The 23,959-nt window shown below is 36.5% G+C and overlaps 1 protein-coding gene across 2 annotated transcripts in view; it reads left to right on the top strand.

The window, feature by feature from the left end:
• The window catches only part of lt (vacuolar protein sorting-associated protein light), a 246,704-nt gene that overhangs the window by 54,220 nt on the left and 168,525 nt on the right, over positions 1-23,959 (top strand). For both annotated transcript variants that reach the window (XM_089597622.1, XM_089597621.1), the window contains one exon: positions 8,301-8,541. In XM_089597622.1, the coding sequence (XP_089453748.1) occupies positions 8,301-8,541 (241 nt within the window). The remainder of the gene's footprint in view (positions 1-8,300; positions 8,542-23,959) is intronic.

The raw sequence follows: 23,959 nt of genomic DNA, 5'->3' as shown, positions 1-23,959 counted from the left end.
TATGATCGCGCCTTTCCGTAGTAAGCAGTACGTCACGTTGGGATCAATACTTCACTCATTTTCCCTTATACATTATCTCCTTCCGTCCCTTTTTTTTATTACTGTATATATATATACACCTTATCTTTTCCTTTTCTCATGTGACAGGATTCAAGGAGGGAATGTCAAAGGGATTCTGTTGGGTTTTTCTTTTCTCATTGCTGCCATCCCGTCAGTGTACTCGCTGATTTTGTCCGGTACTCTTCCTTGTTGTTCCCTCAAAACGCAGAAAAAATTTTTACTATGACTGGTGCTAGTGCGATTTTTGATATTTTCGTACGGTTGCCCGAGTTTCTGACGTTAGGCTTTACCCATCTTAGTGAGCCGGTAAATTTTCTTTCACCTGGAGGATCGCCTTATGCAATTCTCTCAAACTCCATCCTGCTGGAGGATCTCACGTGCAACGTGTCCCAATGTTGTCACGTAAGTATCGGTTTACGCAATCACCAGCACGCTTCACTTTCTATTGGCTTGTCGTATAGGCATTCTTCGATTTTTTATTTTTTTATTTATTTATTATTTTATTCCGTTGCAGGTTACACACCTCTACGTGTGTCGGCAGGTGCCCACCACCGGGCGACCTTCTTCCGTCACCGTTATTGTGGTCGAGGGTCCTACAGCCCTTGCGGCCGTCTACTGTCCCTTACACGGTTTGGTAAGGCCATTAGATTATTGGATATCGTTGTCCTGAAGTTTAAGAAAAAATTTGTTTTAGTTGGGTACTCGGCTCGTTGTTGATCCGTACGCTTATTTCGGCGTACCGAGGCCTCTGTGTGAGCAAGGGTGGTCTCACAAAGTGGCCCCTTTGCCCTTGCGGCGATACCCATATTGTGGTGGTGTTGGAATCAGTGAGGTTTGGTGCCCCTTAGGGTTATCGTTTCTCCTTGTTTTCCAGGACCACGAGGAAGCGGTGGCGCGCACGTCATTCGACGGCCGCGTGCTGAAGAAATACTGTCGAAGTCTGGAGTCCGGGGTGACTTATACTATTGTTATTGGGTGTACTTGCCACTGGGCCTTCATGATGATGGTAGTCGACGTGCAGCTCGACGCTGCTTCCTATCCCCTCGACAGCCGACTGATAATCCAGGTGCTCTATCAGTTGATTTAGTTCTTGTCATAGTTGCCAGTTATATGCTTTTGTAAAGAAAAATTTACCTTAGGTGGACGGTCCAGTGGACGGTCTGTTCGTTGCCAAGGACGTGACCGCCGATCCAGTGTTGTCTCATGACGACTGCGTGCGCCGTTTACAGGTGCTGTTATTATCTGGGAGTGACCATAGCGGGGGCAGGATAGTCCCTGACGGCAGGTGGAAGAAGGAGGGAGGAAGAGGGAAGAGGAAGATGTGTTTTAGTTCGCGAACTCGGGGCCCTCAATAAAAGTGTGATAAAAAATTTTTCCTGCAGTTACCCCTTATTATTTCTATTTACCGTTCCTCCATGCTCCTCTTGGCCATCCAAATATGCAATTCAAAAAAAAGTTTTCTTTTTTTTTTACACACACACACATATATATATATATATATATATATATATATATATGCCTATGTACTGCGTATGTCTTCTAAATGTACACTTATGTGTTAATTGTATTAACATGGTTTTAACGCTAGTTAGATAAAGCCATACGCACTTTTTACCCACCTCTCATACATCGTAACAAAGGAAATAAAAATAGAATATCACTTTATTATACACTTTATTTATTCATTCCCTCTTATTATTATTTTTATATTGCATGTTTCTCTCTTCCCCCAAATTCCTTAGTCTGTGCTAATTTTAAACGTAATATATTTCCTTTCGTTAAATGTCTCCCCCGTATGCCTGTATTTAATGAATCTTCGCGGCGCGTCCGGGGGCCGCGAAAGAAAAGGAGTTCCCAAGAGAAATGGTATTTATTTTCACATCTATTTCTACCCCCTATTAGTCTATAATGCTATTATTCGTAAGTAACTATTGGGTTGGGGAGCAAGTTGCCTCTTGGTCCCTTTCACTTTTCTTCTCCTCTTCTTATAATCTCATCCCTCGGACACGGAGATTTCAATACACAATTTTGTCCACATGTGAGACCCGTATTTCTTCATTTCTCTGTAACTTCACATTATGGTTCCTGTAATCTATGCCGATTATTTCGTAAGGGCCCTCGTATTGGTCATCAAATTTCCCTTTAGATGGCTCTTTTAGTGCATACACCATCTCACCTTCCATAAAAAAATTCGTGTTCAGCGCCCTATCACAATAGTACTTTGATCTGTATTTGTTCTGTGTTTGGGTCATTGCTGCCAATGATCGTAATTGCGCAAGTGACCCCGTTATTTGCAGCAGTAACTCTGTATGTGTTTGACCCACCTCTGGCTTCTTAAAGCTTGACGAGAGTTTTGCCTGTTGACCAAATATAAGCTCGTAGGGTGTGTAGCCTGTACTCTCGTTTTCCAACGTATTGTGAGCGAGCATACACAACGGTAATAGTTTGTCCCATTTTTCGGTCTCGCTAATGTAGGCTTTCAAGTATTCTGTTAGAGCGTGGTGCATGCGTTCAATTGCCCCACTGCTCTGAGGATGAAATGCCGTGCTCCCAAGTTTTTCAATTTTGAATAATCGCGTAAACTCGTCCATCGTTTTGTTCATAAAATGCGTTCGTCGGTCTGATAATAATTTTTCTGGCGCTCCAAAGTATGCTAAAAATTTATTTGTTAAGGCTCTTACCGTTTCTTGAGCTATTGCGCTTTGTACCGGTATTAATACAATAAACTTGGTTAGCCAATCCTGTATTGACAGGATATGTGTATAGCCGTTTGTTGAAGGCTTATTAATTAGTCCGTAATAGTCAATCGAGATTTTTTCAAACGGTCTGCTGGGCGTATCTGTAATGGGCATAGCTTGCTTCGTTTTTAGATGCACTAGTTTCTTAGTCTGACAAGACCTGCATCCAAGTATAAATTGCCTTACATCGGCCCTCATGTTCCTCCAATAATAGTTCCTTGCTATCTTATTGTAGGTTTTATTCATTCCTTTATGACCCCTGATTGTTGATTCGTGATACTCCTTAATAATCTTATATCTTTGATCCACTGGTGGTATAGCTACAGTGTTCATGTAAAAGGTCGCTGCGACCTTGAGGTTCTTGAAAGTTTCCTCAAATTGTTTCACGAAGTAGATTCATTGGCTCATGTTGAGTATTGCCAAGTCATGTATCACGCCTATAGACTTAATTTTATTTATCATTACTAGGGCCTTGAGTGACGTAATGCATTTCTTGATGTCCGATTTTAGCGCCGTATCTTCAAAATGCGATTTCATATACATTCGCATTACCGCAAATTTTCTCACATTTGCTCTCATGACGTTACCAACCATCTTTTTTTCATTATTTAGAGCTATTGGATCTATGTATCCGCGCTCATATAGGGCACCTATTGTTTCCGTATCAGGCACGCTTTCTATTACCGTCGCGAATACTAGGTTATCTAGATAATAAAATAGGTGATTCTTTGCCCGATGTATTCTTTGGAATGGCTGTATGTCTGTTTCTTTTCCCGGTAGCCACGGTGGTTTTTTATGTGGTAACCGTGTCCTGCATACTTTGTACTTTTTTAGCTGTGGGAGGTTTGATAATACTTTTTTTTGAAAGTCTGCTTCCTCTGGTTTGCTTTCTGACTCATGTTTGGCCTTTTTTAAACCACCCTCCTCTTCACTTTCATTGTTTAGTAAGTCTGAGCTACTTGAAGAGTCGGGGGGTGGTGGTGGATCAGGTGGGGGCATGTCCCCATCTTCATAAACGTCCTCATTCATGGAGTGACTTTTATTACGCTCTATTTCTTTAACTTCTTCCCCTTTTTCTTTACATGATTCGCTTACTTTACTTTTCCAATTTATATTGGCGCCCGATTCGTCACTAACCCGCGATCCCCTTTCTACCGGGCTTTGTTCCTCCTCGCTATGCCTGGTTGCGACAACGAGTGGCCTGAAGTGGTTGTTGAGGAGATGCAAGTGTACATATTCCTTATTGGAATTAATCGTGAAACTTTCGAAAATTTCACACTTTTTTTCCCTCTTAGTGCCCCGTAGATGTATACAAATATTCCTCCTGAACTCTTGTGCAAACAAAAACATGCATTCATCATTACCATATTCTGTATTGGACTGCAAGATTTTTTCTATCTCTCCCGGATCAACATATATATTTTTCCACTTCGAATATTGTAGTACATCCCGGAGTTCTCGTGCCGTCGATTGCAAGTCACAGGAAAAAATAAGAGAGTCGAATAAGCAATTACCTGGTTTTTCTACCGGAAGTTCTTTGATAAGTTTTGAATTTTTATTCGATTTCATGCAGTTTTGTTCTAAATTCCGTTTGGCTACATTTCCACCTCCTGTTTTACTTTTAAGCTTATTACCTTCATCGGTATAATCGTCCGTTACCCCTCTTATTCTTTCATTCCCCGATGGGTTTTCATTTATCTGTGGTGATCCACGCGGGGTATCTTCCTTGCTAAAGAATTTCTCTCTATTTCCTAAGCCCGTTCTCTCTTTCGAGGGCTGTTGAGATATGTGTGTATCATTATCTGTACTTCCCGTCAGATCGCTCAGAAGTCGATCGGTGATAGTATCGGATTCCCAAGCATTTATTCTGATTCCCGGCTTGCCTTCAAAGTCTCGGCGCTTAACATCTAGTCTAACTTTCGCTTGGAAGTTATGAATTGAGTCATTAAGTAACGCTCCGATCTTTTTGTTTACTTTCGTCCCTTTTCTGGACTTTCTTTTATCTGTGTACCCCGTCGGGATTCATTTATTTGCTTCTTGCTTACACTCTCACTAGACGGTCTGCTTTGTGCCCCTTGGCCGTCCTGTGCCTGCTGGTGTCCCCCGTTCTTATTATTATTCGCATTTATAACTATGATCTCTGTACCTACAGTTTTTTCTTTCTCTTTACCTTCCTCATTTGCTAGGCTAGCCGCGGCTAGTTGGAATCCCCAATGTTTTACCGGCTCGAATTTTCCTTTTAAAGCCACCGGTGAGTCACAGTTCGCCATGATAATCTCCTTCGACACAGTTTCTATTTGCGGTGTTACTGAAAAATTTGGTGGGTGCCTATGCAGCGTATCCAGTTGTCTTTTGCGATTTTTTCTTTGCATCTTCGGTTGTATTTCTAGTTCTAAGTACGGTATACTTGTTATTCCCACCCCTTATTTCAAATTTTTTTCTTTGCACATGTAAGCTAATTTATCCTCAGTTGGACCCCGTGATAGGATTTGTTCTTCACCATTGTTTGAGGATCCTATTTAAATATTTTTCCCATTATTCTCTTTTCCCTTGCTTCTTACGTGGTTCTGATCCTTTACTCTCTATATTTTCACTCGCCACCGGCCACTCTGATTCTGGATCTGCATCGCTGTGTTCATTGACCGTCAACTTATCTGAGTTATTCGTCTTGCGAAGCTTTTTCCTTTCTACCTTTTTGTTTGACTCGTCTAAATCGGATATTTCTATCTGCCATTTCTTATCCTTTCTTATTATGTTTTCCTCTCTTCTTGTCCGCATTTTGAATATTCGTGCGGGTGCCGCATTTATGTCACCATGACCATCCCTCTCCTGCTCTTCAGCAAGTTCATATAACTCTCGTCGCGGTAGTTCAGGATTTTTCTCTTCATCCTTTATAATCGAATTTCGGAACATTGCGTCCGGTGCCTTATTTGCTATTCCTGGTCTATAAACAACATCAAATTCAGCTTTAAGCCTAATAAATCTTATATCTGGCTTCTTTGATGAATGAAAAATGTTTAAGAGGCTCATGGTCCGTAACCACTGTAAACTTTCTGCCAAATAGATAAGGTTGGAACTGCTTTTTTGCATATACTATTGCGAGCAATTCTTTATCGTACGTAGGGTATCCAATTTCGCTGCCCTTTAGGCATCTAGAGGCATACTCGCACGGATTGTCTTTTCCTATTTCTCCCTGACTCAATATTGCCCCAATGGCATAGTCAGATGCATCCGTTGTCACCACCAATGGTTTTTCTAGATCGGGTGCTTTATGTACAGGCTCGCTGCAAAGTGCATCTACGAGCGTTTTGAATGCTTGTTCATGCTGCTCTTCCCATTAAAACTCTGTACCTTTCTTCAGAAGCTTCGACAGCGGTTGAGAAATTTTAGCGTATCCTTTAATAACTCTCCTATAATATCCAACAAATCCAAGAAATTGTTTGATTTTCTTTGCATTTGTAGGCCTTGGATATTTCCTTGCAGCCTCGATTTTTTTTGGATACGTTTTTATTTCACCATTTCCTACAATATGGCCTAATACTTTTGCTTCACGTTTTAGGAATTGGCTCTTCTTTGGCTCAAATTGTAAGATTTGCCCTCGACAATCGCTCTAACAATCTTATAAATTGTTTGCGATGTTCTTTAAGATTTGACGCTAACACCATTATATCGTCTAAATATACCTCTACCTCATGGCCCTGCAGCCCTGCCAGTGCAAGCGTTATTGCTTTTAAAAACGTGTTCGGAGAATCCGTGCAACCCATTGGCATTCTTTTGTACCGGTTATGCTCATCTGGTCCTGAAAACGCTGTTTTATGAGCATCGTCTTCATGTATTTCGACTTGAAAAAATCCCTGCTTGAAGTCTACCATTGTAATATAGCGTGCCGTCGCCAGATGTTCCAGTATATCACTCTGGAAGGGAAGTGGGTGACAACTGCTCACTGTTATCTCGTTGAGTTGCCTGAAATTTGTTACTACCCGCCAGCGCTTTTCACCATCTGGTCCTGCGTTTTTTGGTACGATCCACATGTTTGATCTGTACGGTGACTCTAAAGGCTCTATTATGCCTTGTTCGCGTAATTTCTTACTTTCAACTTTCATTTGCTCTCTCACAGCTGGCGGATATTTATACCGGTCCGTTACTATCGGTCTATTCGTAGTCGTGTTTATTTTATGTTTTACAAGATTTGTCGCTTTTAGTTGTTCCCCGTCGAGTCCAAAAACGTACGGGTCAACCTCTATAAGCCCTCGCACATGTTTTTTCTCTTCTTCGTTGCACCCTGATATGTCGACTCGCGCTTTCCTGCAACTTAGGACGTCTGTTTTAACGTTTTCCTTAAGTATTTGAGTATTCTCGTTGTCACGGCCGTCCTTGTCACAACCCTTGTTTTAAATTAAAATTACTACATATACTATATAAAAGAATTTAAACGTTATGTAATTCGATATATCATTGAGACTCTCCACTTTGTTTACTACCTTTGTTTGAAAAGTTTATATATATAATCAAATTTATTGTTATTTAAACAGAAACTGATAAAACAGAAAAAAAACACAAATTGAAGTAATGGTACAGTGGAGGTGAGGTGTCGACAAATATAAAAATGACAGGTTTATAAGGAACATTATAATTTTTTTATGAAAGGGGTTGGGGGTAAGCCTCTCTTTTTCCTTTCATAGAGTTATCTCACAAACAATTATAAGTTAATTTAGGGGGCGTGAAGGGGCTGTGGGGGTAAGTATTCCATAATGACCTCATGATAAAGGATTTTTAAAATTCCTTTTTAGTTTTTGTGAGAAGAAGGGAGGGCTGTGGGGTTGAATAATTACCCTAATGTACCTTCTTTTACACATTTTCATTAAAATGTAATGGGTATGGTAATGGTAATGGGTCGGTGGTCACACAAACTTTATTGGGTTGAATTCACAGAGAAATAAAGAGAATTTTTCCTTGTTTTTTTCGGGTGGGGAGGTTAAAAAATGGCTGTGGAGGGACCATCAAAGTATGGGGGGACGTGTAGACAGCCCCACAAAAATAGCTTTGTCATATAGGGAAATATATCATTTTATCACATGCAAATCTGCAGGCAAAAAAATAAAAGTAGACGATAATTGATTGAAAGTCATGCCAAACTGCGTCCAAGGTAAGCAGCGTGGCAGCTATGTTTGGTCCACACTTTCGTCTGCTTTTAATTACCACTTCAGTGCTCTCTTATTGGACATAAGATGTTATTTCTCTATGTGTCAATGTTCATTATATTGATGACTCTATAGTATTATTACGTATATGATAAACGATTATATACATCAGTTTCTGAAAAAGAAAGTAAAATATCGATTCAAAACCAACTCCAACATGATTAGTACCATTGAGTTCCCGCACTATTACCTTATTAACATCAATTTAAAAGTGGCTGTAGTGGTTGTAAGGCTATGCCCACCGATACACATCTCTCTTAGAAAACAGTCAATCAAATAATTAATGTTTTGATTTCATTAGTTTCTACATTTCGAGTGGATTTTTACATATCTGGCATTGCACCACTGGATAATCAATTAATCTTATTAGGATGCTACAAAGAACTATCGAAGGATGGAAAACGGCAGCGACCTACTTTGTACATTATTGAACCAAAATATCAAGACTTTAACATCGTTTGTGAAAATTCTCTTTCATTACGTGGATATGAGGAATACAGTTGCAATGATTATCATTTGGATTGCTTAATTGAAGAAAACAGGTAACGTAACCAGTAGCTGTATGTTTAAAATATTTTAAAAACTTATGCTACTAAACTTACCCATAAACTTACTTAATAACTTTAAATCATTATTTGAACATGCATTGATACAAGGATTATACCGTGCTTGGTACGTAAAAATCGATTTTTCCTAGACTTTTTACTAGATTTCTAGAATAACTTGAACGAAATTTTTTTTTTTTTTATGGCTAACTATAAAAAAGTTCGTTCATGTTACTACTACATTTATTTAAAAATCTTTAATCAGATGTATTAATATAATGTCTAAATCGAAGTGTTTCAATAAAATAGAATTTTTGTTGAGTCTAAATCTTTTTTTTACTGCATCTTGTGTATTAACTAGTTAAAAGACAAAAGGTTAAACTTAATTTCAACTTCTTACATATGTTAATAGAATGGTAAAGAAAATTTTTGTCTTTATGTGGTAAAAAGGGATATCGGTGAGGTCTACTGTTAAAATGTTCTGTAAATTTATTCGTTGTTTTTTGACTGAGTACAATATTACCATGACATATTCTCCTACATGTTTTATAACACTATTAAAAAATTTTTTAGGAATTAAAAAAAATCAGTGTTTCCTGACAATGCCTTAATAGTGGTTTGAAAATTCGGTAACAATTTATACACTAAATTTTACTACATTAAATTTTTACAATACATAAAATCAATCATTCAAATATGTAGTTACTGATTTTGTGGAAGTGATGGTACAGTTTTGTTTTGTTATTTCTAGAAGCTTAACAAAAAATTCAACCTATCTAATAAAGCAAATAAAATAAAAAATTTTTAATTTGTATGTATTAAAGTACAAGTTATAAGGGAGTTGTACGGCTCAAGGGATCAAATATTATTTGCGGCACTTAGTGCTAGAAGCTAAGTTGAAAATAATTACCTATTCGAATAACGGACTAACTAAAAAAAGTTTTCTCTAGTATTGAGGAAGGTCAAGGGCTATCATAATGAGGGGATATAAAGTGGGTTATATGATTTACAAACATAAGATGGGCCAAGGAGAGTAAAAAGGTATTATACAAATAAAATGGAGTTGCGGGAAGCCAAGGGGGTTTACAAAAATAAGAAGGCCAAAAGGTACTATTATTTCTTAGCAAATCTTACTGAATTAAATCACAAACAAGCTGTACTAATTTTGTCTTATATTGATGGGTAGCTGAGGAGGGAACTTATTTATAATAAGATATGGTAGGGGGAGTCTGGTGGTGATCAAATATTAATATACTATTACCCAATTTAGATAACGTAGAAACTAAAAGAATTTCATTTTATTAAATGAAAAAGTAGACTTATTATGTACTGTTGATCTTCACTTTATTCGTTAAAAACGTGTTACAGCTGTTTCGGTATCACAGTACCTTCGTCAGACAAATGTATATCAAGACTTAATAATATTATACAGCGTTCTATCAAGAACATACACGCTGCGCCGTGGTCGACAATCAGATAACAGGGGCTATATACATACATACGTTTATACATTCAGAATTTTATCTTATTGTAAGGTTGGTTGAAAAAGGCTGGATAGTATGAAAAGGGTATATGTGAAACGACTTTTCATAATTGGTACATAACGTAGGTAGATATACACATGCACAAGTCTTATTGAAATTTTTAGAAATTTGTAATAAGTAGTATCAAGAAGTAAATTAGGTTAAGTTATTCACTCTCTTGGTGAATTTATATCGTCATAAAATAGTTTCGTGTTATGAAATTCAATATTTATGAATAAAAACGAATTAATATTTTTATAATTGTACTAATATTGACTAGAGCTTAATGTGCAATAAATAAATTAAACTTAATTAAATTGAATGTTTGGTTTTGAAACAAAATACAACAAAATTGCAGATTATTTAAGTTACTCCTTAAAAAATTAGAAAATCTGGTTAAGGATGTGTTTTTAATTTCTAAATTCTAGCGACGTGAGCAATAAATTACAAAAAGATAAAGTAACCTGGCTCTCAAATTTTTTAATTCTAAAATTTTTTTCCATGATTAAAGTAACCCGTTCAATAATGATACTGATTTTAAATTTTCGCAGAGCCTTAGAACTTAAAACGTAAACGTTAATGTTTAATCAGATAAGTTGTACTGTTTCATAGTATGTTCAATAGTTTTTGATTTATATTTATGATAAATAAATTTTAATTTTTCTTAATCGTAGCTATAATGTTTTAATTAAAAATTTTTCTTTCTATTCTATAGTTACTATTACCTTTAATTTGCAAAATTATGCCACTTTCGGTTTTAAATGGTAATAAAGTTACATAGAACTATCTAAAGGCAAACAAACAGATTTTTTAATATAAGCCTATGCTGTCAAAACTTTGTTCTTCCACTTTAATAGTTGTAGTAGCAAACGCGTCAACAAGACGGCACCCTTTTTGTACAATAAAAGAATTAACGATGGTAAATTCCCTGAATTCAAACCAGTTTTTCTATAGTTAATATTTTTCCTTCCCGATTTCTCGTTCCCCTCCAGAATCTGGTATCTGTGATTCAGCTTTTTGTTAACATGAATATCACTTTAACCGAAATTTTTTAATAACGTAACTGTTACTTCAAATTAAATTTCTTAAAACAACAACGATACGTCTAACTTTTTAATAATGTTAATAGAGTTACCTTCACGAATAATATTGAATATTTCAACTAAAAAAATTACAAAAATGTTACTGTTTAACTTATCAGCGCTTTTGTAAGTAGCATGACGCATCCTATAGTAATGACATACTCCTATTACGATAAATAAAATTTAATTTTACGAAAAATATTTATATTTAATTTTGAAGTATAAAAAAAGTTAAGGAAGAAAAATGATTTAATAGTCTTAACTACTACCATATTTCTGATAATGTTTCTAATGATGAAAAGAATTTAGTGGAATCCCCTCCTAAAATACTTGACTTATTTCTAAAATATATGTTTGTATTGCATAGATCACGCAAAGTCCTGTCTACTGTTTGTAAGGGGTTTTTAGGACAATAGAAACCCGATCCTAAAGTGTTACGTCTTTAAGTAGGGATAAGTGCATCTGATACCAGGCGCTAAGCAGGTAGTGCCGACCTTACTGGCGAGAAGTAGTCTCTATAAGTATGGAGCTTTTTTGGGATGCTTTTTTAGCAAAGATACGCTGCTTCGGTATTAGACGTCAGCTTCACTGGCAAGAAGTAGACACTTGAGATACAAAGTCTTCTCTGGAAAAAGATTACACAGCTACGAGTCGACCCGATGTACCATCGATGCAGAGAATGACAGCTCAACTGGCAAGGTACGCCTGTACAGTAACGAGTCTCACCGAAGAAACTCTCACTTGGCCCGTGGTATAATAAGTATGGTATCAGTTAGGTAATTGGTAAATTGGTACGGCAACACACTCCCATCCATGACTAGGAGCTCTCGGTGACTGCGCCAGTAGGCTTTTACGATAACCTAGTAGGAAAAAAAACTATTTACATGACTTTAAAAAATATGAAACATTTTCAGTGAAAAATTTAACATCTATTTATGATACTTCTCAGAACAAAAATCTTCTTATAAGAAACATATTTGTTCGGAATCCATACAGTTTATTTGGTCAAATCATAAGCTGTAAAAAGTAAAAAATATAGCTGTACTGAAAAGTACCGTGCGTTCCTTTTGCCACAAACTTATCGTTGGCCTTAAAGAGACGTTCATTTGCAGTTTTTCCCTCATGATCTACGAAAAGGGCTATTTTTTAAGCTGTAAGAATTTAATAATCACAAAAACTATGTTGTTAAAAATTTTTTTTCTCTTATCTTACAACTGTGTTACCAGGGCAATAAAGTCCTGGAGCTTAATCTCTACATTTTTGATCACCACAAAAACACAAATACATATTGTACTTATTTAAAAATTTGGAATATTTAAGAGATTATTGTGAGGGTTATAATAAAAAGCAGATCCCTCGCTAAATAAATTCTTTATTTGTTGATTTTGATGCTGCTGCTTCAATCTCGGTAAATGTTCTGCGTCAGTTTCTTGACTCCTTAAATTGTATACATTAAAAGCATTTGAAGTTTTTCTCCTGATTCGCCCTCTTGCGACTTTAGGTATGGTTAAGACTTTTGAAAGCCCTAACTTTTGTCAACTTTATTAAGTTCTAATGTATTTATTTGCAAGGTAGTTCGACGTCTGATGGCTCTAAAAAGGACCGGTGAGCTTCTTAAGTAAACTTTTCTTGACTGAAATTTCCAGCAAACATGACTCCCTCTATACTTCAGGGTCATCTTCTCTGGCCTGTTATTGTAGTTGGTGTCTAAAGCACTTTTTTTTGCAGATTCAATTGTTTCGATGATCTAAGGTTAGGAGATTGGTTCCCGATGCTTACCCGTTAGAGATTGTCCCGTTTGCTAAAGTTTATTTCTCCTTCGTAGCTGTTAGGTTTGCCCAGCGCAGACCTTGGAAAGGATCGGTGATTCCTGGTTGACTGCTTAGAGTCAATAGGGTAATATAGGGTCGTCGTTCGCCGAGGTTCCCAGCCTTGTGACGAACAACTCCGCTCGTGACGTCTGCCTGTGAATGATTGACTTGGTTTAATAGTGGCCGGCCTTACATAATTCTGAATCGACGAATCGTTGCCGAAAATGGTAATAAAAATATACTTTTTAGCAAGGTAGTTTAAACTTACATGACTCTTAAAAGAACTGATGAGACTGATGGTTAAGGAGGGAACATAAATACTTAAAGTGGCCCTGAAAAAGTCCAGTGGTGAAACTTACAGCTATTCCTTATCATAATTCTTGATGATGGAGAGCTGGTTGCAGGTATCTTGGCTTTTGCCCTCGAAGTCTCTGTCTACGGAGACCGTGATGGAGAGAGGTACGCTGCTGACCAAAGAATATCTCGTCTTCGGGTCGTTCTCTGGGTAACCAACAACTCATCGTTAGTCGAGAAAGTGGGCCTGGAGAATTCTTTCTCCGTGGGTATGCCATTGCTACGAACCACTGAGAAGGAACAATAATGGCTGCTCGAACTCACCAGGGTTGTTTTACCTCGATAGCATTTGAAGGAAAATCTGCCCCGATAGCCCCAGGACGGTTGGAAAAATTGCCCTGAAACCGCAAAGTGTTAGTGCAAATTGTGCTCTGGCTAAACACGTATCCTGGTATTTTTCTTGAGACGTTAGCATTTAGAACACGTTTTTATTGGTGGCACTCATCAGTGGTTCGGGAAAGAGTTCGGCGTAAGTTGTTTCGTTCATTAGAATGGTAGCTTCGATTTTACTTCTACGCCACCTAGTGGATCCTACTGAACTGAAGTGAAAAGCTAGCGTATTTTTACAAAACTTTGAGCTTATTTATTGCTAATGTTATTAATTTTTTTTAAATAAAAACTATACGAAAACCACCTAGAAAGTGTCAAGAATCAGTATGCAAAATTTCAGCAACACCGGTTGAGTAGTATTCGATAAAAATGGTTTTAGTTACTTTGCTTTATACATTAGTAAGATATAAATTCCAATTATTGTTCCGAATATGGTAAGAACTTTTTCTCCTAATGTTTTTAGTCAAGCTGTAAGAAGCAAATCAAGGTGACAATAGGGCATACCTGCAGTAAAATAAAATGTGGCATAGCTGTGATGATGAGCAGGCTAGTCATCTTTTTTCTATTTGTAATCTGCTAATCTTAACACAAGTTACACATTCTCTAATGTTTACTTTTAAATTAATGGAATGTAAAATAAGAAATAACATGAAATAAATAAGTATTGCAATGTCCAGAAGTTTCTTAAGTCTTTAGAATTAATGTTCATAAAATATCATGTCATTTGAATGAACTGGACAAATTAATAATTTTGTAATCTATTGTTAAGAAATGAGGAAAATAATACACATATATATTTATATCTATATAAGTAAGATCATTGGTATTTATATGTAGTGGAGCGCGCGGTGGCTCAGTCGGCTAGGTCGTGGATTGACACGCGGGCGACCGTGGTTCAATCCCCGGCCAGTGCGACTTTTCGGGCAAGTACCTCTGTGTCTTTCACATGTGCTTTTTCACCACGCAATGCTCCTCGAGGAGGGTTTAGGCGACCTCCTCGCAGTATAATTGCCTAATTTCCCCCTACCCCCCTCCCAGTAATGGGAGACCTCCCATCCCTCTTCCCTTCCTTCTCCAAAGTGCTAAGTGCCCATAGTAGTGCCCTTATTAAAGGGGCCGGACGTAGAGCACTATAATATAGAAAAAAAAAAAATTTATATGTAGTCGTTTATTCACTTGTATAGTTGTATTGTAAGCTCGACGAAGGAATTCGGTGGTGGGATAGCTATAGTAGAAGAAAGGGTAGAGTATATCATATCAGTTCGGTAGGGCGGTACCGATCATCAGATACCGATCTGAGTTCGGTTAGCAAGGTCGCCCTTTCTTGCGTGCGATATTAGAAAGGCAGTGTGCTGCGAATTATCCTTTGTACTGTATGTATTTTATTAAATAAACCTGTACTTAATTGTTATTTTATAAAAAAATAATTGAGTTCAAGTCAATTATTTGAGAACTACCTATAACCCTGTTCATCGTTCATTTAATTGTACTTATGAAAGTTAACACTATTGTTAAAAGCACATCTCTTTTCTCTCTCTATCGATGAAGCTTTAAAAAGCATCGTAATGGACAAATAAAAGTTGTCTAATGGCATGATGGCGGAAGACTATCGTGCAGCCTTAACTGAAATCGAACGTCAAAAATAGCGGTGCCAGGAAGAACGTGAAACTTTCAAGAAGCAAATAAATGAGTTGCAAGCACAAATATTACAGTTACAAGCCGCACAACAGGGTCCTCAGGTGCCTGCAGACTTGACCTTAGCTTTGCAAGGAATCGGAATAGTCATGCAGAGACAAATGGCGGTGTTCGAGCAGATGCAGGGAGGAGGTGGAAACAATTCGCAGCTTTTAACTGTGGCAGGGGGGCATGATGCCGTTAGAGAGTTCAACGGTAATGAAGGGCCAGAGCAGTCAAGGGCTTGGATAAATGAGCTGAAAAACGCTAAAATTCTCCATGGATGGTCTGATGCAGCAACTTTAGGTATTGCTAAAGCACGTCTGAAGAATGGCGCATGAAAGTGGCTTGCTTCAAAATCAGAAACTGTTCGTACATTAGAAGAATTTGAAAACGTGTTTGTTGCAACATTTACATACGCACGCACACGAAGTGAAAAGCTGAAGTCAATGAGTGTCCGCGTGCAAGAGCAGCACGAGAAACTACAAGACTACTTGCTGGATAAAATTTGGCTGTGCACTGGATTGGAATTCTCTGTTCAGGAAATTTCTGAGGAACTGGCAGCTGGCTTGTGGTCTAAAGAACTTGCACAATATCTGCTTAGTAAGGAATATACAACAGCAGACGAAATGCTTCAAGATTTAGTAAAAATTGATAAAATTTATGAAAATCGTCAAGATCAAGCAGCAGAGCGTTGTCAGTTAAGTCGAGGTGGTAAATCATAGAGCCAGGTACCAATTCTACGAAATGGAACAACTACAATTACGTCAATGCGGTCAGCGATAATGGATTCTCGGAAAAGAAGCGGAGCTGTAATGGACGCCGAAAATCGAGGTTTGATAAATGTTTCAATTGTAAGCAATTAGGGCATATTTCTCGTAATTGTTCTGAATCATGGAAAGAGATAACTTGTTATAAATGTAAAAAAAACTGGACATACAGCGTCGCGTTGCCCGGATAAAGATGGTGTAGTTAATATCGAAGAAATAAATACTGTGAGTTCTAAATTGGGCGATGAAACAGAACAAAAATTTATACGCGAAATAAGTCTAGGCATGGCAAAATTAGTAAGTCAAATAGATATGGGCTCATCAGTTTGCACGATTAAGTTAACAGTAGCAATGCGCGAGAAATTCAAAATTGTGAGCGCACAATCAGTGTTAAAGGGTTTTGGCGGTAATAACGTTAAGTCGTTTGGAGTCATAGAAGAGTATGTAAAACTCGATAATTTGAAACCAAGAAAACTTGTATTACGCGTTGTACCAGAGCAATACCTCACACAAGTATGACGTATTGCTTGGGCCTCCATTTACCAAAGCACAAGATTTGAGTTATTTACGCCAGGGCTCTGATTTGAATTTCTTCTACGTTAATCCGAGTTTCTTCGTTGATGATGAAACGAAAACCGCGAAAGCGCGGGCAGTTGAGACCATGTCGTTAAAACCGGGGGAAGTAAATTTCATTAATGTTGAATTCGATTCACGTGTTTTGAAAATGCCTATTGTAAATAATGAAGATAATGCGTTGAAAGTAAACATTGGACAGAAAGTAGGAGAATCAGTTTTGTCAATAGAAAGCAGTAACACTTATAATAATATCGAATCGCGTGTAGAGAAAATAACAATAGACGAAGTGTTTACCGATGAAAATGTATCTAGCGAACAGAAATCTGAGTTGTTACAAATTTTAAATATGTACCGTGATTGCGTAGCGAAAGATATAAGCGAGATTGGTAAAACTAACGAAATAACTATGAAAATTAAGCTGGATAAAGATGTACCTTTTAGTTCAAGGCCGTATCGTTTAAATGCTCGTGATCGTGCTGACTTAGATAAAATCGTTAATGACTATAAGCAAGCGGGTTTGGTGACAGAGACTAGTTCTCCTTATATGAGTCCAGCGTTCGTTGTACGAAAGAAAGATAGGACGGCTCGTATGGTAGTAGATTATCGTCGGCTTAATAAAATTACACAAGTTGTCCCGTACCCTATACCAAATTTTGATGATTTGCTAGAGGAATTAAATGACGCGAATATTTTCATAACTTTGGATTTAGCATGCAGGTATCTTCAAATGCCACTAGATGATAAGTCAAAACAGTACACAGCGTTTACCACTGAAACGCAAACGGGACAATTTGAGCGAGCAACGTTTGGACTTGCAAATGCTCCGCGTTATTTTGCGAAGCTTATGCAACGAATTCTTGGAGATGCGCGTCAACAAGGGATCGCGTTTCACTTTTTCGATGATATTTTCATTTATGCAAAAAATTGGAACGCTCTCATGGTAAACTTGCAAAATATATTATGTTTATTACGTGATGCAGGTTTTACTTTAAATATATCTAAATGTCTATTTGGAATGAGGCAGGTAGAGTACTTGGGTTGTACTTTGGCGTAAGGAAAGCTTATGCCGGGTGAGCGAAAGATTATTGCCATATCACATTTTCCAACACCAAAAGATAAACACGAGGTTCGACGATTTCTGGGAATGGCGAGCTTTTTCAGACGCTTTATAATTGGATTTGCTATTATTGCTAGGCCTCTATCAGTTTTGTTAAAAGATAAGAGTGAATTCGTGTGGGGTTCCGTACAGGAACGCGGCTTCCAGGAAGTAAAGTCGAAGCTCGTGTCTAAGCCGACTTTGAGATTATATAACGCGAGAGCGTGTCGTACTGAGCGTCATACAGATGCTTCTTCATTAGGCTTGGGCGCGATATTGTTGCAAGCTGATGGCGATGAACCGCTGCGCATGGTATATGCGATTAGTAAGAGCACAACTGAAGTTGAGTCGCAATATCATTCCAGCCGGTTGGAATTGATGGCAATAGCATGGGCTCTTCGGCGTTTACGATCATTTTTGATAGGAATTAAATTTGTTATCATTACCGATTGTCAGTGTTTATTAAAAATTAACGCGTGGAAAACGAAAAATGCACAAATTGGGCGTTGGGTCAGCGAAATTTCCGAATTTGATTTTGATATTAAACACCGTGGAGGAGAACAAATGCAGCATGTAGATGCACTCTCTCGTGCTCCCGTTGATAGTGATCAAAACGAACACAGCTTTTCTGTTATGAGCGTACAAACTGAAGAAAATGAAATTTTAGTTTTCCAGCGTAGTGATCATAAAGTTTTAAAAATTGTAAATATTTTGCAAAAAAAAGAGTGTGAGAGAGATAAACAAGAAAAACAAAAGGTTACAGATTTTGTATTGCGCGATGGTATTCTAAAAAAAAAAATAGTGCTGAAAGGGTCTTGGAGGTTTATGTAGTTCCTGATGTGATGCGCAAATCGTTAGTAATTCGTTATCATGATTTGTCGAGTCATTTTGGTATAGATAAGACTGTTGAGCGAATCCAAAAAAACTTTTACTTTCCGAAAATGAGGAGATATGTACGAATGCATATAAAAAAACTGTTTCGAATGTATTTTGGCGAAAACTAAGGCGGGTCTACCAGAAGGTAAATTGCATCCGATTGCACTGGGACGTAGACCATTCAAATTGGTACATATTGACCATTTGGGTCCCTTTCCTACCACAGCACGTAATAATACTTACGTTCTTGGAATTATAGATAATCCAACTAAATTTGTAGTGTTGGAACCGGTGAAATCGGTGCAAGCTCAAACTACCGTTAAGAAAATTGAAAACTTCATTATGCAGTTCGGGGTACCAGGGCGAATCGTATCAGATCGTGGTCGAGCATTTACATCACAGTATTTTCAAGAGTTTTGCAACCGATTAGGTATAAAGCATACTTTGAATTCAAGTAAACATCCGCGAGCAAACGGTCTTATTGAACAAACCAATCAAACACTATTACCAGCCATGAAAATTGCTGCTGATAAGAATGGTGAATTAAATTGTGATCGAGATTTAAAAGTGATCCAGCGGGATCTTAACTCAAGCGTTTGTGCGTCGACTGGTAGAACACCGTATGAAGCTTTGCTTGGCTATTTGCCTCACTTTACGGATAGTCGTTTGGGTGGTGTAACAAAGGAGTGTAGTGAATACGTATCACCTAGTGTAATACAGCAACAAATTCGTAAGCGTATAGAAATCGAGCAAGCTAAATATAAAGAGCGTTTTGATAAAAATAGGCGAACTAATGTTAAATATAAACTTGATGATATTGTATATATAAAAAGGAATCCTGTATCTACCGGCTATTCGACAAAGCTTCAGCCAGCGTACACTGGGCCGTTAGTTATTGTGGGTGTAGAGCCCAGTGATACTTATGGATTAAAAAAATTAAATGAAGCTGGAGATCGAGGCTTTGAAACAACGGCCAGTGTCATTCAGCTGAAGGTTTGGACTGGATATAATATAATGACGATGTCAGCTATTTAAGCGATTGTGAATCAAAGGCAAGTGTAAGTGAATCAGATGAAGGTAGCGAAAAAGAAATTGAACAATGTAAAGCAATGACTAAGAGTAAAATAATCAATGTTGACAGTAACAACGTAATATTGAAAAGACCAAAAATAAATACTCGAAAACCTGATCGCGATGGTGAATGTGCTTAACGTTTTAATATAATGTAGTGTGATGTATTATTATTTATTTTATTGTATTGTAACCATGTATAACTTAAGTTTGGGGGCCAAACAAGCACAGGATGGTAGAGTGTTAAGAAATAAGGAAAATAATACACATATATATTTATATCTATATAAGTAAGATCATTGGTATTTATATGTAGTCGTTTATTCACTTGTATAGTTGTATTGTAAGCTCGACGAAGGAATTCGGTGGTGGGATAGCTATAGTAGAAGAAAGGGTAGAGTATATCATATCAGTTCGGTAGGGTGGTACCGATCATCAGATACCGATCTGAGTTCGGTTAGCAAGGTCGCCCTTTCTTGCGTGCGATATTAGAAAGGCAGTGTGCTGCGAATTATCCTTTGTACTGTATGTATTTTATTAAATAAACCTGTACTAAATTGTTATTTTATAAAAAAATAATTGAGTTCAAGTCAATTATTTGAGAACTACCTATAACCCTGTTCATCGTTCATTTAATTGTACTTATGAAAGTTAACACTATTGTTAAAAGCACATCTCTTTTCTCTCTCTATCGATGAAGCTTTAAAAAGCATCGTGATGGACAAATAAAAGTTGTCTAATTGAACACAAACTGGCCCTGGACGAAGTTTGCTCGAATACAGATGGATGTAAAAAACTGGTCGTTGGCTTATACGAATGGTGGTCTTCTTAACTGATGTTGTTATAATTTCTCGCTATCAGTAGTATTACATAAAAACAAATGTCGTAATCACCCAATGATAAAGTCATAAGAAGAGGTATATAAATAACAAAGTCTCTGTGTATTGGTTTGGATAGAAATTCAGGACTGCGTAAAAAAAAACTAGCTTGCGTTAAGGCTTATGAGAAGTGAAAAACATGATTAGGCATCATATTTTATTTACTTACCTTGAAGTAACCATAACCAAGATAGAGCAAAATAACTAGTTTTATAGGTTTTTTAAAGGGATTGAAAATATCGTGACGCTCAAAAAGACGGCGTTGAGATATGCAAAAACATAACCTCAATTTTTGATGTTTTCGATGTACCTTCATGAAATGAAGGGAGAAAATCATGGAAAAAGTAATATTACATTTAGAACAGGATCATATTAATGCAGAAATGATTTTCCATGGTCGTACATGCACATAACTACCAAATATTAGAAAATACGCTATATCCTTAAAAGGATGCAAGATAGAGCAAAAATAACAAGTTTTACAGTTTTTCTAAAGGGGAAAAGAACGTCCTGTCACAAAAAAAGAAAGGTGTTAAGTCATGTGAAGACTTAACCTCAAATTTTGAGTATTTTCAACATTTCTCTATAAAATCAAAGTGGAAAATTTGTGGAAAACTTATAGCATATCTGCAAAACCATTACAAATATACAGGATATGTTTTTCGTTTTTTGCCTATAAATAACCTTAAAAATTATTTAAAGAACGCAAAATCGTAGATGGATGGATAGATAAACCAAACATACTACTTACATGTTTTCGAAGTACTTACTTCTGCGGTGCGTCACATGTGACACAAGCCGTTTTTTAAAAATATTTTGTGTACAAAGTCGTTTAAATCAAGACATTTTCTTTTTTAAGAATGCTGCTGACAATCGATAACGCTTTCTTGATTTTGATAGTTGCTGGTACTTGATTAGTTTAATTGTCAATGATTCTTGCTTGCCTGTAGTTGTCAAGACTTTGTTGTTGCTGGTCAATCTGTGCTTAAAACATTGCATTTATTGGAATGAGCTTTGAGGCCTCCCCCTCTTTTACCTCCGATAGTAGTGACTGGGGCTTCACTTCTTTTTCTACCTCTGAGTAGGATAGATTTATCATTATATGTGATGGTTTAGCTTAAATGTGATTGAAAATTATTACATCTTTGTTATCTTTCTGTTCAACTATTGTCCCTCCATAAGAGTGTCTATTTGGTTGGCTTCTAGATAGCATTTGTCATTATGTGCAATAAGAGCCACTTTACTTTTCAGTAAAAATTTCATGAAGTCGTGAGTTCTATATTTCTTCTGCTTTTCTTATAGGTTTCTGATTTTTATTCTAATACTATAATTTTTTCTGTGAATCCCAAAAAGTTCTAAATTAATTTTTCCATTGTACTCATCTTCCATAAGACCTATAATTTTTATTTTTTATTTTTTAGGCATGCTATCGTTTTTCTCACTTGCATAATCGCGTGTATTGAATTAGGCTATTTGTATTAGTGTAAAGAAGCTTAGACTGGTCCCAACATTTCATAAAATTATAGTAAAATCCAAATACTAATATTTAAGACAAGGCCAAGACGCTTAGACACACATACATTGGTGTTCTTATATAAATTTTATGGCACAATAACTGTATGGCTGCAAGTTATTTATTAAAGACATCGCAACAAGGATGGTAACTAGGATGGACTATGATCATCTCAGCACGATACTAATCTCCCTCGTTAATAACAAGCCTTACATATACTCTTTTCCGCTCATTCTCTATTGTTTTCTCACATACTGCATTTTTACATAATTGAAATAACATTTTTGTCAACTTAACTTTGGTATTTGGACGTTATGATCAATTTAAATCTATGTATTGTTATATTTATGGACTTAGTTCGAATTGTAAAACTAGATGAATTTAATTTATGCGTGGACCATAACTTATTTCAGAGCGTCACAATGGATTGCTCATTGGTTTTTATCACACAACGGAGTCACCAATTTTTTTTTGTTTCAGGCTGGGTGGTGCTGCATAATTCACATAAAGAGGTATTTTTTTATGAGTATCGTGAATTTTTCCGGGTTATTGGTTATTTTTGGTTATTCCATGTGTACTTTTAGAATGTTGCCAAAAATTTCGCATCATGATCCATAGCAAAAATATCTAACAGATCAATCTTTTCCATCCACTAAAAAACCACTATGAAGTAAAGATTGAGTCATGACTTAACCGTATTGATTGTTAACGTTGCAAGAATGTACTTTAATGACATTGTAACAGTTTACACATAGTATATTTTTCATTTCTGCTAGACTGATAGCCTTTTTTTATGTACGAATTTTTACTGTACCATTTTGATTGCAGCACTAACTAATTCCACTTTGTATACATTGCTCAACAATTATAAATATGTTGTATCATTTAACAATACTAATATTGTATGTATGGTAGATGTATATACACGTATATTTACTTTTTTGTTTGATAATATAAATTATCTTTGCATATTACAGTATTGCATCCCACGTTAAATCAGGTGTTGTAGAATAATGTGCAAGGTCCAGTTCATCTACTGCAAAACAATTTTTTCGAAAGCTTTCCAATACGTCAACAAAACACAATACGTCTATTTTTAAATATAAATCGGAACATTGTCCTAGCGTTTTGGTATTGAAAACACTCTAAACTTTTTTTACGCGTTTCTAAATTTCATCAGATATATGGGTTTCATATAAGCTGCTGTAAAAATTTTCTTTTGAAGGTACGCTAGAGCTTTCTTGAGTTTGTCGAAACAGGAAACACAATCATGTAAAAACACTCCTTTCCTTTTTTATAAGTTAATATGCTTTACGGTATATTTATAATCGTCTAAAAATTTTATTTGCAACGTGTCGAGCTTCTTTAGATAAAATGACAACTTGTTTTACGAAAAAGTCACGAACCTGAAAAATCATGCAAAGCTTATTATAAAGAAGAGCACTACCTGTCATCTCTTAAAAAAAAAAAAACTTAATACTCTGTATATCAAAAATAAGCATAACTATTTGTCCTCTAACGAGACAAAACAACGCGGTTTGTTTTAAATCTTCTATTTTTCAGAATTCTGTTATTTAAAAAGAGCGTCTAAGTTAATAACCTAGAGAGCTATGGACATTTTATTTTTAATAAAAAATACTAATAACTATTGAACAAGCATCTAAAATCAAAGAACTCAAGGTGTTTATTATCAATACGATCGATTATTAAACGAGATAACGCAGATACTAAATATAAAAAACGAAAAGTCTGAAGAGTTCTACATTGCTTTTTTTCCTTAGAGTGCAGCAAGTTATTCTTTTATTTATCGAAAAGTATCAAGAAGTGCATTGTTCCGATGGAGCGTGGTAAGTTCTGCATT

Source organism: Copidosoma floridanum, unplaced genomic scaffold, assembly GCF_036245765.1.
Source record: "Copidosoma floridanum isolate Cflo_tuat_1 unplaced genomic scaffold, Cflo_Japanese_pri ptg000034l, whole genome shotgun sequence".
Taxonomy (NCBI): domain Eukaryota; kingdom Metazoa; phylum Arthropoda; class Insecta; order Hymenoptera; family Encyrtidae; genus Copidosoma; species Copidosoma floridanum.
The sequence above is the reverse complement of the archived record's forward strand: the minus strand, read 5'-3'. Positions and strand labels throughout refer to the sequence as shown.